This window comes from Triturus cristatus, chromosome 6, assembly GCF_964204655.1.
Source record: "Triturus cristatus chromosome 6, aTriCri1.1, whole genome shotgun sequence".
NCBI classification, from domain to species: Eukaryota; Metazoa; Chordata; class Amphibia; order Caudata; family Salamandridae; genus Triturus; species Triturus cristatus.
The window spans coordinates 58,000,372-58,016,357 of NC_140589.1; the positions used below are offsets into that span (position 1 = coordinate 58,000,372).

Consider the following 15,986-nt stretch of genomic DNA (forward strand, 5'->3'; position numbering starts at 1 on the left):
ACCAGTAACTTGAATTTCCTGCCATAGGCTAACATTGATTTGTTTCAAATGGAAATTCTTCTAAGTGTGGAATTTTGGAACTTTAAAATATTCCTCTAAAATCAGCCGAACTGCGAATTACGATTTACTCACCTGTTATCAGGAGATACATCAGTGCTGCATCTTTGAGCCCAGTACTGATCCTGAAAAGTAATTCTAACCGTACTTACCAGTAACTTGAATTTCCTTCCATAGGCTAACATTGACTGGTTTCACTTGGAAATTCTTTTAAGTGTGGAGTTTTGGAACTTTAAAATATTCACCTAATATCATCCGAACAACGAATTCCGATTTACTCACCTGTTATCAGGAGACAACCCAGTGCTGCATCTTTTAGCCCAGCACTGACCCTGCAAAGTTATTCTAACCGTACTTACCAGTAACTTGTATTTCCTTCCATAGGAATCCATTGTCTGGTTTTCACCAGAAAAGTTTCAAAGTGTCAACTTTTAAAATACAATAATATTCCTTAATAATCACTAGTGTAACCAAAACGCTTTTACTCAACTGTTTACAGGAGATGTCCAAGGACTGAATCTAGGATCCAGTCCTGTGGTTAGAAAAGTTATCCATAAAGTAACTAGTTGCAATTAACTAGAAATTCCCATTGAGCTCAATGTTGCATTGGGTTTGAAATTGTGTTGCCCATTGCAACAACTGTAACTACTGTACTTAAAAGTCTATTGCCTATTTGCCTATTTGCAAAGTATTTCAACTAAAGTAATTCATTCTGAGAAAGTATATTTTGTAATGTAATGTATAATGTAATTATTATGTAATTTAAAAACTTAAAATATCTAAAAATAAATAGTTTAAAAAAATGTAGTAAATCAGTATCAAAAAATAAATATAACAATTAATACATTTAAAAATTGTCATTTACAAAACCTTTGAAATTCACTGAAAAAACCATAAGTTTCAGACATGTTATAGTTAGGAATTAGCATTTATAAAACCTTAGAAATTCACTGAAAAAACCATAGGTTTTAGGGAAAGTTATAGTTAGTTGGACATTTCACTCGTACAAAACCATAGAAATTCCCCCGTTATAGTTAGTTCAGCTACCTATAACTCGCGCGCCCGCAATGCACTGCTGATGACGTCACATATTATATCACTCATGACATGGTCAGTGACATCATTTGAGATGTCATGAGTGATGTCACTGACCATGTCATGAGTGATGTAATATGTGACGTCATCAGCAGTGCATTGCTGGCGCAAGAGTTATAGTTAGCTGAACTAACTATAACGGGGTAACTCCTATGGTTTTGTACGAGTGAAATGTCCAACTAACTAGAACTTTCCCTAAAACCTATGGTTTTTTCAGTGAATATATATATAACATCTACCCACATATCACTCATGCACATATCCTACATCATGCATTCACACAACCACTATCAATGCCAAAACACCAACCATAATGTTCCACACAACCAGCATTTTGCAATGCTCTAGAGTGTTACTTCAATAACTTAGTTTTACCATCAGGCAGCATTTTTCAAATGTATAAACATAATCAAATGATTCTTTCAAACGTATCTCAAATTAAGCTTTTTCAAGTAATAACAGGGTTAGGAGTTAAGGCTTACTTGAGGTGGAGTTGTCACACAAGGTGAAGATATGTGTGACCAATATTTAATCCCAAAAAAAAGAAACACTATTAAAAAGCTAAAGTTGAAAGGGAGTTGGCATTGACTAAGTTGTTTATAGTGGCTCCACCATATCAACTAAAAAGATCAGAAATTTCCACACAAAGGTACTACCTTCGGACTGTGTCCCTACTCCATCATACTATGGCCATGACTTGAAGCTTGTCTGGCAGCTCTTCTGGCCCCCAAGTCAGCAAAGGCTATTGCCTATGGCCTCTGACATAAGATAGCCCACTATATTTAGAGACGCTAGCCACCTAGACAGAGATCTCTGAGACTTCACCGGAGCTGTTGTGTCTCCATTGAAGGCACTGAAGCTTTGCACTTTTGGTGCCATTTTGAATATGCCCACTCTCCAAAAATGTTGTTTTTCAGTATCAAGCTCCCAAGTGGGTCTTTTCCCTTGTTGTTCCTAAACAGGAAAAATGTATTGGAATGACTGCCCTAAACGGGGAAGACTTTCTTGCCTACATTGACTAACAGCCGTTGGTCAAAAGTTTCATCTGGCAAAGGTTTTGGCTGGCAAAGCCAGCTGAAGCACGAGCGATGGAAACCTGGTACTTCCAGAGTCTCAGTAGTGCAGTGAAACCACAAGTTTGGCTATAATAGGAATGCTGGGCTGTTCACCCTCCTCAACATTTATGGTTTTAACCTCTTTAAGGATCCCCTGCCCTTGGGAAATATTTCAATATTTTGGCTAGAAATGAAAATCCAATGATGCAGAAACAAACGTTTGAATAAGTTTGCATTTGATAATACACATACCTTTGAAAATTCGACCCAATCCTCTGAAATCCATTTGATCTGAACAGTTAAACACAACAACGTATTTTCCAAGGGCCTTTCCCATATCTTTTGTTGTTTCAGTTTTACCAGTTCCAGCAGGTCCTGCAGGAGCACCTCCCATGTTCATTCCCAAAGCTTGAGCTAATGTTATGTAACACCTAAAATATTATGTTAATGGAAAGAAACAAAATGGGTAAACTTAAGATAACATTCAATTTTAATTCCGATCAATATGAAATTAAACAGATTTGGAATTGGTATGCTTATTAATAAGTCTAGTAATTGTCTTATTTAAACATAAAACAAATAAAGTTACCTAACTGTTATTTGTCATAGATTTCTATGCTTAAATTATTAGCCATTGACAGGTTAGGAATCACCTGAACAAACATAAATCTGCAATACTACACTGCACACACTGAGCTTTTCCCCATTTAGGCCTACATCACCATAAATGGCATTCCCCATAGCTATCCAGGAACCAGTTCTCTAAGAAGCGTCAACCACTGGGTTTCAAGGACTTGTTCTCTCTGTGAAACACAGGAGGCACCAATACTCATGCTGCTTCAATGCTTCTGTTCTCTAACTGTCATTGGGCTTCCTAAAAGCTGTAGTTCTAGATGATACAGGTTGATCAGTCATGCTTCAGAGATCATAGCTTTTCTTAGCCTAGAATGAACATTGACATCTTCTATTATCTTGTGTTGAAAATAACAACCAAAAGGAAACAACCAAAAATACAACCTTCCTTTTCAATACATTCCTGATGAACAAACATGAGCCTACTTTAGTCTTAGAAGGCAGCCATGACCTCACTTACTTGTCAAGAGAGGTATTGTCTCTAGGATTGTACCCAATATTAGACTTCAGTCACCTCGATGAAGCTATAACTATTATGCAACTCTTCTCCACTGACAACCCATACCTTGTTGTTGCCTAATGTTTCTAACGCAATCAGACTGGTGACAATAAAGTGTAAAAAGGAAAAAAAGAACAACAGGCCTTCTTTAACTAAGCACCCTGGATATGTAACTAAGGGGCATATTTACAACGAGGCGATAAAAAATTATCGCCGCTTTTGCGGCCGTTTTCGGCCGAAAAACAGCGATAATTTTATCGCTATATTAGCAAGGCCACGCTAACGCGTGAAACCTTGCTTTAGCATGGGGATGTCTAACGCCCAGCTTTGCATCTCTAATGAGATGCAAAGTGGGCGTTCCTGGCCTGACATGATAGGAGAAATGAAGCATAGCGTCAGGAAAAGTAGCGATAACACCTGTTATCGCTACTTTCCTAACACCTGCTTCAGGACTGACTTAGCCATGATATCCTATGGAAGGTGGATATCATGGCTAAGTTTGTGAGTCCCTATCAACTAGCTAACGTGAGATTATCGCTGGGTTTCCAGAGATAATCTCACGTTAGCCAGTTAGCGCTAGGATTTTTATCGCTGATGAGATAAGCATTGCTAATAACACGCTATCTCAGCGATAAAAATCAGCGCTAGCCGGCGATAATTATCCGAGCGCTAAGTGCGCTCAGCGATAATTATCGCCGGTTGTTGTTGATATGCCCCTATATTCTTGTATCTTTCAGGACAACCCTCTTCCGATTGAGGGAAGAGCTGAAAGTAAGCATTGCTAAAGAACACCATGTCACAATGCTGGAACAAATCACTTCCTCTCTCAGAACCCAGCTATCTCTCTGAACACTCATTGAATGACACTTTGGAGGCTGTACAGTGCTCCACTGCCTTTTGACTAAGCTTGTGCTATATAAATACCTGACACACTGTTGGGTTGTGCTTTCTCCTTTTCTGCCACGTGGTGAATTGGTGGAATGTCACGGGGAAGGGATTCTGGAACAGGGGATGAGGGAGACGGTTGGAGGACTAGGTCGCAGGACGGTAGGGGTGAAGTGGCCGCTCCTGTCTTGTTGACAATAAAAGTTAGACTTGAAAACTTACCGGCTGGATCTTTTCACTGGCGACAAGATGCCGGCCAACAGGATCCCCACGCGTTGCGTTGCAGCATTGGAGTTGTCTTTTCCGTCTGTGCCAGTTCCTTTGCAGAATTGAATGCTAAGAGCATGTCTGACTAAGCGCTGCTCCCACTCTAATGTACTGTCTTTTGTGGTGGGTACTCCTGGGAGACACAAATTAGCTTTCATCATGAGCTCCGGTGTGAGCTACTCTGTGGCTGATTGCCTGGCCTGCCTGACCTGCGTTGGACAAGCGTGCGCACGTACGTGCACCACGTGAGCAGCCATTTTGAAACTGCATACCCATTATGTTGTGCCTGATTACCTGCCCTGCGTCAGACTAGCGCACACCCATGCGCTCTACGTAGGGGCCATTTTGCTTTGGGCTAACCTTAGCCCATTTTCACCATCTTCCGCTCTGTACTGCGTTTACAGCGGTGACACACACACACCACTATAAACAGTGTGTCCTGTTACTTCAACTTCGGTAAAACACACACCTTAATGATCACGTGTGTCCTGCAACAAATTATACTAAATTCAAGCGGTGACGCACACACCTCAACTCTTTTCCTAGTGTGTTCCCTACATTTAAGGATACAAACATTCGTACATGGCAGATTCTTGTAAAAGTTATACACTCCACACACATGTATTTAATTTATTTAATTTAGAATTTTTTCACAACTATTCTAGTTTTATAAATCCAGCATTCTCAATAAACTTGTGTAGAAACTACTTAGCCATGCAACATGTGATAATGCCACCAGTTGCGTTCACATCAAATCCTGAGTCCTCCGAATCCGATTGGAAAAAATCATAAGAAGGTTTTGAGGCATATTTAGATGCTCTTGAAGGAGATTTGTTCACACACAAAAATAAATGTGCTATCCTGAGGCACTGTTTAGGTCCAAAAGGCCGTAGTATTTTGTAACATATTCCAAAGATTTTGGTCATGTTAGTTGAAGGTGAAGGTGACGGTGTTGAGGATGAATATGCCACAGTCATCAAATCTCTACACAGTAAATTTAAAGCCTGCAAAAATGTTACATTAGAAAGGCACAAATTCTATAAAAGAGTGCAGTTACCCATAGAATCAGTATCTAGCTATGTGCTTTAGGTATTTTGTCTGTTACATGCGCATACAAAGCGTTTGATGAAGACATTATTAAAGACCAATTAGTAGAGAAAACAAGCAAAAAAGAAGTTCAAGAGGCTTTGGTGTCCAAACCTGATTTGACCTTACAAAAAGGCGTTGGAAATAGCTACCAGGATTTAAAGCAAGTCTTATCTGGAACAAATGGCGATTTCAAATTCTAAAACTCCAACCCAAGAAGTTTTAGCTGTCAAAAGCAAATACAAAAGATCGAAAGATAAACCACGTCAAGAAAAGACAAGCAGAAGTGTGAAAGTTGGTTCTAAATCCTCTTACAAGCGTTGGGAGTGTTACCAGTGTGGCAGCACATCTCATCCTGGAAATGCCAGAGTATGTCCTGCCATGGATAAAACCTGCGCTAAGTGTTTCAAAAAGGACATTTCGCTAAAGTCTGCTGGCAAAATGTCATTCAACACAGATTTATCAAGGAAAGTGCTCAATGTAGAACAAACCACAGGGGGAGAAACATCCTCAAGTGAACAAGACCAAATTTACATCATAATGGGATCTCAAGGATATTTGCACTCTGCAAACACAGGCACTACTATCACACGAGTAGCAAGACGGCCCTTGTGTGCACTGAACCTCAACAGAGTGAAAATCAAAATGCTAGCCCATGCAAGGTCTCCTTTTACCCTCATAATTGACAAGACATGGAAAAACTTGTTTCAAACACAAGGGACAAAAACTCTAAGGCATTTGACAATACGACTAGTTGGTTATGGTGGAAAAACTATTGATGTAGTGGGTGACTTTGGTGCTAATGAACAAGTTACTTACCTTCGGTAACGATGTATCTGTAAGAAACATTAGTTAGATTCCTCACCTTAGAATATCCCCAGGCGTCAGGCTGGATCCGGAAAGATTTTTGTAGCAATACCCCTTACGCGTCGCTAGGCATCGTCTGCGGGTCCGCGTCCGTCGTGGGCGTCGTGCGCCGGAATGACGTCGTTGGAGTACTTAGACGCCGCCCTCACGCGCTGACGTCAGTTCTTGTACATACCTTTCCGCGCCAGGAACGCAGAGCCATGCAAGAGACCGACACTGGTGCCAAAAAATCTAGGGTCCTGAAAAGGATAGCCTTAACCCTAGATATCGGTTCGCAGAACGGGGAGGCTGGGTGGGTCGGTGAGGAATCTAATTAACTAATGTTTCTTACAGATACATCGTTACCGTGTCGTACTTTAGAATTTGGGACCGCGTAGGAGGCAGGGCCCTACCCCTGTCTATCCCGGTATTAGTGAACCGCGAATGGTTAATGCGGTATGTACAAGTGCTTTGTGTAACGTTTTAGCTATGAATGCACTGTGTATACGTTATTATACATCACTACGTGGGTTCCATTTTAGAGCGGTGGCTATCTTATGGTTGCCCTCACATAGGCTACATAGCATGGAGCAAATACGAGCCTTTTAGAGCACATGTGTTTTCCTTTGACTTCTCTGTGACCTGGCAGCTTGGCTCCGCTGCCCCAGGTCAGTCCGGTCTCACGAGTTCCCCGTCCTCTGGCCACCTGTGATTAGCATCAGGGCTTGACACACCATAAAGCCTTTACATTAAACACGAGCCTCCAGCTAATCTCTTTCTCACCTGACTGTTCCTGCTTTATGGCTTGTTTTCCAAACAGGAGATGCTCATGTTTATTGGGGCCTATCGATATCTGATGTGGGATCTGAGCCTTGCTGGGTAAATAATTGTGGGCTGGTTTGACTGGAATGTGGGATGGTCATCATGACTCTGCCTTTTCGTTTGTAATGTATACATGTAATGGCCATATCGTAAACTAAGGAATGTATGCCTGAAGCAGGATATTCTGTATTTAAGAAGAAGCCCGTTTCTGTGATTTTTAGCAGTCTCCTGAGAACATACACGCTTTTGTACTTCTAGGATACCTGTAATTGGTCTGCAGCCAATAAACTGATCTTTGACTTCACCCAGAAGACTCTGTGTTTCTGTAGGTCTGAAACAGGAAGAACCCCGAAGTCATAGGGCGTGTTCCCCTGCACCGCTGGGCTTAAAATACCCAGTACTTCAGTTGGCGCCCAACTCGGCGCGATTACAGCGGTACCGGTCCAAGCCAGTGGTTCGTGAGGAGCTTCGTGTGGAAATTCTGGAGGAAGGCCGCCACTTCATCGACCCCTGTATGTCGACGTGGTCCAAAAGTCTTTTCTGCGAGGTTCTCCGCGTCCCGACGGCTACGAAGGACTGCTGCCCTGATTAATCACCCTGTTTTGGACCCTTGACGATTTTTTGGTAGAGCGAAACAATCGAGAGAGTCTTCTGGTGACGCCATCGATCATCAATATTCAGTTAAGTAAAAGTGGAACGTCTCCTAGTTTGAATTTGGTATCCTTCGGGATCATTTTGATTTGGTGCTTGCAAGTCCCAAAGCCAGAGGACTCATGTATTCACGAAACTATCGTATTCGATAATCCTTTGACATTTGAAACTAGACTAGTGAGCGAAGATGCCTGGTTCTAGTGTATTTTGTAGATTGTTTTGTTTGGGTTGTGGAAGGGATTTCCAGTTAGAGGATTCATGTCCGGTTCCTCCAATTGGAACTCCTACTTATGAGCTTTATGTAAAACATGGCGTGGGCCCCATTGCATATAATGAAGTATGGATCCGATACACCAGAAAGGACGGTGTTTTAAAATGGCCCCAAAATGGTAGTTTCGATACAGATATCTTAGATAATTTGGAAGTTAAATTGTTTAAAAAGAAAGCCCGGCCGGCGATGTTTGATTCTTTCCGCCTATGGCGAAAGGAAGCCAAACAGAAGGAAATTAAGCTAGCAAAAAAGAATAAGAAAAAAAGAGGTATGTCAGTGATGCAAGCAGCTGTGCAATTTAAAGATAATGAGGAGGAACAAATGAATGAGCAATTACATAGACAGCGCAAACTAGGGATTGATAAATGTTACCCTGTTTTGTCACCCCTTGTGCAAGATGAGACAAAAGAGAAAGAGAAAGATTCCCTAATGTCCCATTTGCTAAGTTCGCCACCCCCGTATGCGCAAAATGCTACCGCGCCTCCACAGCTTATAAATGCGCAGCCTCCAGTAAATATGCCGCAAGCCTTCCCACAGCCGCCAGCTCCTCCTCAGCTGGCTCCTATCCCTGCAGTGCAGCCCTCTCAAGGGCCGCCAGTTTTGTTAGCTGTTGCCCCCGCGCTTCCTGCGACTTTGCCTAGCACGCCAGCTGCCTCCTCTGGCGCTCCTTCTTACACTACCCAGGTACCTGTATCTGAATCTGTTTTTCTTCCCTCTGTCTATCCCCCCGTTGTCGCTTCAACTTCTCCTTCAGCACGACAACGACTAGCTAATGTAGTGACTACTTTAATGTCGCCTCTCTTTGGGTCATCTAGTGCGACCCCTGGTTTACAATGTAAGCAATTGCGCAGTCAGCTGCCTGATCCTGAAGAGAAAAAGGTATTAGATCATATGGCGCGTAGGTGGATTATTTTTTCTTCACTCTATGAGGTGGAGTCAGTTGTTGACGTTTTTCACCAATGGGATGCCCCGAAACAGAGGTATGTGTTCGAGAAAATGTGTGAAATCCTCTGTGAGGAATTGGATGATCATGGTAGAGATCCAAACACGCAGGAGCTATGTCGAGTGAGATTCGATTTTGGAAAAGGCACGATTGTGGGCCCCGATGTGAATAAAGCAGTTGCGACCTTATTATCTTTGAGGAATGATGATTGCCAGCAGTCGTTGTTTGAGCAGGATTTCCCTGTGGGGAAGAAGGTAAAAGCGCGCCAATATCCGATGCGTGAGGTTCCCCCAGTTTGGAGACCTGCTGATCCGAATGCTAATCCACCTGTCTTAGCACATTTTCAGCGTGTTTGGGTGCATGTCCCATGGAAGCGATCTGAGGTGTTAGCGCTTAAGCAGACATTGCCTGACCCCCGTAAAAAACCCTACAGGGTATTATAAGGAGTTATCCCAAACTGCAGAATCGTGTGTCATGAATCTGGCTGACATAGATATGTTATTTGGGAATGTTGTTCCACAGCCTTTATGGGGATCCATCCGTAATACGGATCATGCTGCAGAACTAGGGGGTACATGGGCTAATATCATTGCTGCAGACGCTAGACAAGTTGGTGGCGCAAAACCTGACCCTTTAGTGGCAGAACTCCCTGGTCGAATTATTACATACATGAAGACCATAATGCCCGCGATGCGCGTAAATTGGGACAAACTATCTGCATGCAAGCAGAAGAAAGATGAGACAGTGTCCGATTTCTTCCCTAGGTTTGAAGAAACGTTTATCGACCACAGTGGTCAAGACATGAGCACTGAAGGTGGCCAACGGTTATTTGTTGATAAATTTGTGCAGAATCTACTTCCCGAGTTGTGTAAAAAATTAAAGGACTCAGAAAGTTCTTGAGCTGTTTCCTCTTCAGCGCAAATACTGACTACTGCACAGTATTATGAAAATAGAGACAAAGATGAGAAGGATAGAACAGATAAGAAAACGAAAGAACTAAAAACGAAGGTCCTTTTGCAGCAGGCTTACCCGCCACGTGGAGGACAGAATAATTATAGGCAAACACAAGGTGTCTATCACCAGCCCCAACAGTTTCAGAATAATCAGCAAATGAATGGGTATTATCAACCACGTATCCCTATAGGTCCCAATCAATGTTCATATTGCAAAGAGGAAGGTCATTTTAAATATAGTTGCCCTAAATTAATGCAGCGTAACAGTAATGCGTATGGCGCAAGAGGTAGAGGTGGTCAGCAAGCTCCTAGAGGCAGAGGACGTGGAAATGTTCCCCAGAACGCGCGTCCTCACCCGCCTCAAAATACCAGAAATAGCTTTGATCAGCAAGCCAACGCGACTGGTAATACAGCTCAGTAATACAATAATGATTATTATGCAGAATACGACAATGTAGAAGATAATGATTACTAGGACAGCCGTAGACAGAGAGAGGGAGTTGTTTCAGTGCCAGTGGATCAGAGCGGACCTTATGTTAAAGTAACTACAGCAAATGTAACAGAGCCCTTTCTGCTGGACACTGGTGCTGCAAAGAGTTCAATCATGCATTCAAAACTCCCTGGCGCGCCTTTGTCTGGCGAAATGAATGTTTCAGTAGGTTTTTCTGGCGCCCCAGTTAGGAACCCGATTTCTAGTCCTATGTCTCTTTCTGTTGGACCTTGCGAGCTAAAAGCACCTCTCATCCTAACAACAGGTTGTGGTGAGAATTTGTTAGGATTAGACTTGCTAAAAAGATAACATGCTACGCTGTATTGTTCTCCCTCAGGAGTACAACTTACATTAGGCAAGAAAGTGATTTCCCCAATGTATTTGTCTAAAAATGCAATGCCGCCTGAATTGTCATCCCTTCCGGATGTCCTGTGGGCTACTGGGCCCAATGATGTGGGTCTCTTGGAAATACAGCCATATATGGTAACTTTAAAAGCCAATGTCAGATTGCCACGTATTCCCCAGTACAAGATCTCCAATGAAGGTCAGAAAGCAGTGTTAGCAATTGTCAGTGATTTGATTAAAAAGGGTGTGTTTGAAGAGACAAGAGGCAACGTTTGCAATAGTCCTGTTTTACCTGTCTTAAAACGAACGGACCCTTCACAGCCACCTGTTTACAGATTTGTGATTGATCTTAGAGAGGTTAATAAGATTGTTGTGCCACAGTTTCCAGTTGTCCCTGATATAACTGCCTTGTTACCCATGATTCCAGCCTCCGCTGCATGGTTCTCAGTGATCGATTTAAAGAATGCTTTCTTTAGCATCCCAATTGCAGAGGAGAGCGGAGACATTTTTGGCTTCAGTTTAGGAGGTCGCAGCTTCCGCTTTAAACGCGCTCCTCAGGTCTACTGTGAAAGCCCATCAATATACAGCCAAGCTTTGAAAGCGCAGCTTGATGCACTTGTTTTACCTAGTGGCGCTATCCTCATTCAGTACGTTGACGATTTACTGATCGCCGCGGATACTGAAAAGATTTGCAAAGAAGCTACATTGTCATTGTTGCGTCATTTGTCTGCCTTTCATAACAAAGTGTCTCTCTCAAAATTGCAATATTGTCGACAAGAAGTGACCTCCTTAGGTCATCTCTTATCGAAGGAGGGAAGGAAACTGACCCCATAAAGAATTCAAGCCATTGCACAGTTGAGTGTGCCCAGAACACAGAGAGAAGTGCGTGCTTTCTTGGGCATTAATTCATACTGTAGGCATTGGATTCCTAATTTTTCCTTGTTGGCAAAACCTTTGTTAGCATTAACATGCAAAGACACACCGAATCCTATCCCATGGTCTGAAGAGTGTCAGAAAAGTTTTTGGGAATTGCGTAATGCGTTATGTTCAGCTCCTGTGTTGGGTACCCCTGACTACAGCAAGCCTTTTACATTGTATGTTCACGAGAAAGATGGTTGCGCGTTATCAGTGTTAACACAGCCTTTTGGCGACAGACCGCGTCCATGCGCATATTTTTCATCAACCTTGGACCCTGTAGCGAGGGCATTGCCAAGTTGTCTGAGAGCCACAGCTGCCGCAGCTATGTCTATTCGACAGTCTGCTGGACTAGTAATGGATAATACATTGATTGTTATGGTTCCACATGCTGTGGACACATTGTTAAACAGGACCAAGACGCAGCACTTAACTAGTGCGCGATGATCTGGATATGAGCTAACACTGTTAGCAAATCATATACACATAAAGAGATGCAACACGGTGAATCCAGCTACACTATTACCAATTCCAGCAGACCTAGATGAGATTGAGCAACATGATTGCCTGTTCAGAACCGAAGAAGAGACGAAAGGGAGAGTAGATCTTAAAGATACTCCCCTGACTGAGTGTGATGGTATTTTATGGGTGGATGGTTCGTGTTTCAAGCTTCCAAATGGTGATACGACTGCTGCATATGCTATCAAGACTTTGCACACGATTGTGGAAACTGCGCGTGTGCCACAAAATTCGGCTCAAGCAGCAGAATTGATTGCCCTTACGAGAGCATGTGTGTTGTCTGACGGAATGAAAGTGAACATATATACGGATAGCCAGTACGCCTTTGGCGTGTCTCATAGTTTTGGGCGATTGTGGAAAGAACGTGGGTTCCTGACTTCGCATGGAGCTAAGATTCAGAATGGCAAGTTGGTGAATGATCTCCTTGAGTCACTGACGTGGGTGCTCATCAAAAACTTCCAGCGGAAAAGCAACGATGAGCCCCGCTGGATTGGCCCTCACCTCGTACTACTGTCTACAAGATCAGCTGTTCGAGTAAAGGGGAAGAAGAACTGGATCCACGGCGCCCACGTGAAAAGGATCCCTTTGCCTCTGCCGTATGACCAGTGGGTCCAGGAGGGTATCGCAGACTCTGAAACAGACACTGTACCTTGTTTTGTGCCGTTCAGTGATGCACGCATAAAAGGCACAACTTCAGCACAGGAAAGTGACGATATTTTGCAAGAAGCTGTGCCACCGTCAATTCGATTGGACACCACAGAGCCTGAACTCTTGTTTCAAGATCAAACAGTACCTGGCCGTTTTCATTATAATCTAAGACCAAGGCCTATGGACAAATAAATATTCTTTTTCCTTACCCTTTTAATTTTTTGATAACCAGAGCTCTCCCATCTGAAGGACTTTCTTGATTTTTGTTTTTCGAACCACCATCCGGGTTCAGCCGCAGGGTCGCGGTGCCAAGACTTTGGGGTACAGGCCGAAGACGTTAGGTCGACGGTTCTGGTTAGTCTAGGGCGTTCCCTGGACTGACAGGCGTACTCCTTAGCAGAAGATACTCACCCGCCGCGAGCGGCACGATTAGAGGATGGAGTTTTTCAAGATGGAGAGACCCGCTGAGGAAATGAACTTTAAAGCAAGAATGCGTAAAATAATGAAGAGCAAACGTTTTGTATTTTTATGCCTGTTTGTATTATGTAGTATGGTAGTGTTTACTGTAGGATTTGTATTCTTCTCCTCTCAAGAGCCCATTGCACCCACTATACAGCCTATACCTCCTCCTACTGTCTCCTCACACTCTTTTCACCCTCTGCCTGAACACGAACAAGCTAGATGATCAGAGTTTGTGAATAACTCGTTTATTCAGCTCCTGCACCAGCACCAACTAGTCATGAATACAACCAATTGCTGGGTGTGTGGTTTAATGCCACATACCATTAATAAGGGTATTCCTTATCTAGTGCTGCCGTATAGTTACAATGGATCGTCATGGGCATTCCAGACCATGTTTCTCTATGCACTAGATGCGTACTCCCCGCGACAACCGCGTTCCATCAGACCTAGCACTAATAACAAAGCTTTAATGAAAGGAGTTGCCGATATGAGCAGAGATATCGACGCATACTCATCTATTCCCAAAGAAGAGTTGAGAGCTTATGTAAGGTGGAACGCAACGGGGTATAGTATTAGTCTGGGTGAAAGACAGCGAAAAATCTCATCCCCAATCTGGGTCGTACCCCACATAGGTCGGTTCTGTTTGCAAGGTAATGGTCAGAATCCTAGAGCTCAACTGGGAAGAAGTGACTGTACTGAAACGTACACTTTCCCGTCACAGTTTTCCCCTGCGTTTTTGGCTGCCAAGGGTACATATTTTATCTGCAATGACTGAGCATATACATGGTTGCCCCCTGATTTCTCGGGCACATGTTATATTGCAAATCTGCTACCGCCAACATTTACTGCTGCCTCTGACTATCACAAGACCAGAGTTGTGAAAGGCGTGATTAGTAAGGAGGATACTGCCGGTCAGGAAGTGGGAGATTTCTTTTTGGGTTTCCTGCCGTTTTGGGGACCTATGGTTAATAGTAGGAACCTGAGATAACTGACTCGTGTGGTTGAATCCACTGTTAATGTTACGGCTGGTGCCCTTGGTAATTTGACAGCTGAGCTCCAAGCGGATCGCCTCATGACTTTGCAGAACCGCATGGTTCTAGACGTTATACTTGCAGACCGCGGTGGGGTATGTAAGGTTATCCAATCTAGTTGTTGCATTTTCATACCAGACAACGCTCCAACAGTTTATCAAGCCATCTCCAAACTACATAAAATATCTGAGTCTATACACGTGGATAAAGGAGATTGGTCACTGGTGGGGTGGTTCTGGGAACTGATATCTGCCTGGGGTTGGAAAGTTCTGATGGTCATTGGAATGATCTTAGCCATCCTTTTCCTGTTCTGTCTATGCATACAGTGTGCTCCTGCGATATGTGGCCTCTGTGCTACATTATGTGTAAGGAAACCTGTATCGAGGGACGAGCTAAGTAATAGGATGATGCTACAGCAACATCTCCATGACTTCGTGAATATTGACCTAGACTCGGATTGAAATGAGTATAGTTATTGCCTATGTAAGGGCAAAAGGAGGGTCTGTCGTACTTTAGAATTTGGGACCGCGTAGGAGGCAGGGCCCTACCCCTGTCTATCCCGGTATTAGTGAACCGCGAATGGTTAATGCGGTATGTACAAGTGCTTTGTGTAACGTTTTAGCTATGAATGCACTGTGTATACGTTATTATACATCACTACGTGGGTTCCATTTTAGAGCGGTGGCCATCTTATGGTTGCCCTCACATAGGCTACATAGCATGGAGCAAATACGAGCCTTTTAGAGCACATGTGTTTTCCTTTGACTTCTCAGTGACCTGTGCAGCTTGGCTCCGCTGCCCCAAGTCAGTCCGGTCTCACGAGTTCCCCGTCCTCTGGCAACCTGTGATTAGCATCAGGGCTTGACACACCATTAGCCTTTACATTAAACACGAGCCTCCAGCTAATCTCTTTCTCACCTGACTGTTTCTGCTATATGGCTTGTTTTCCAAACAGGAGATGCTCATGTTTATTGGGGCCTATCGATATCTGATGTGGGATCTGAGCCTTGCTGGGTAAATAATTGTGGGCTGGTTTGACTGGAATGTGGGATGGTCATCATGACTCTGCCTTTTCGTTTGTAATGTATACATGTAATGGCCATATCGTAAACTAAGGAATGTATGCCTGAAGCAGGATATTCTGTATTTAAGAAGAAGCCCGTTTCTGTGATTTTTTGCAGTCTCCTGAGAACATACACGCTGTTGTACTTCTAGGATACCTGTAATTGGTCTGCAGCCAATAAACTGATCTTTGACTTCACCCAGAAGACTCTGTGTTTCTGTAGGTCTGAAACAGGAAGAACCCCGAAGTCATAGGGTGTGTTCCCCTGCACCGCTGGGCTTAAAATACCTAGTACTTCAACCGAAGGTAAGTAACTTGTTCATCTGAAAGAAACACGCTAGTTAGATTCCTCACCTTAGAATAGATACCCCAGCAATACTAACCCCGGTGGTGGGTCTGCGAACCAAGATCCCACCAGAAAGTCCTGGAGAACAGAACGGCCAAAGTAGC

At 43.3% G+C, this 15,986-nt stretch overlaps 1 protein-coding gene across 1 annotated transcript in view; it reads right to left on the bottom strand.

The window, feature by feature from the left end:
• DNAH8 (dynein axonemal heavy chain 8) overlaps window positions 1-15,986 on the bottom strand; it is a 13,985,216-nt gene that overhangs the window by 7,597,771 nt on the left and 6,371,459 nt on the right. The window contains exon 44 of the mRNA XM_085610239.1: window positions 2,460-2,638. Within this exon, the coding sequence (XP_085466365.1) occupies window positions 2,460-2,638 (179 nt within the window). The remainder of the gene's footprint in view (window positions 1-2,459; window positions 2,639-15,986) is intronic.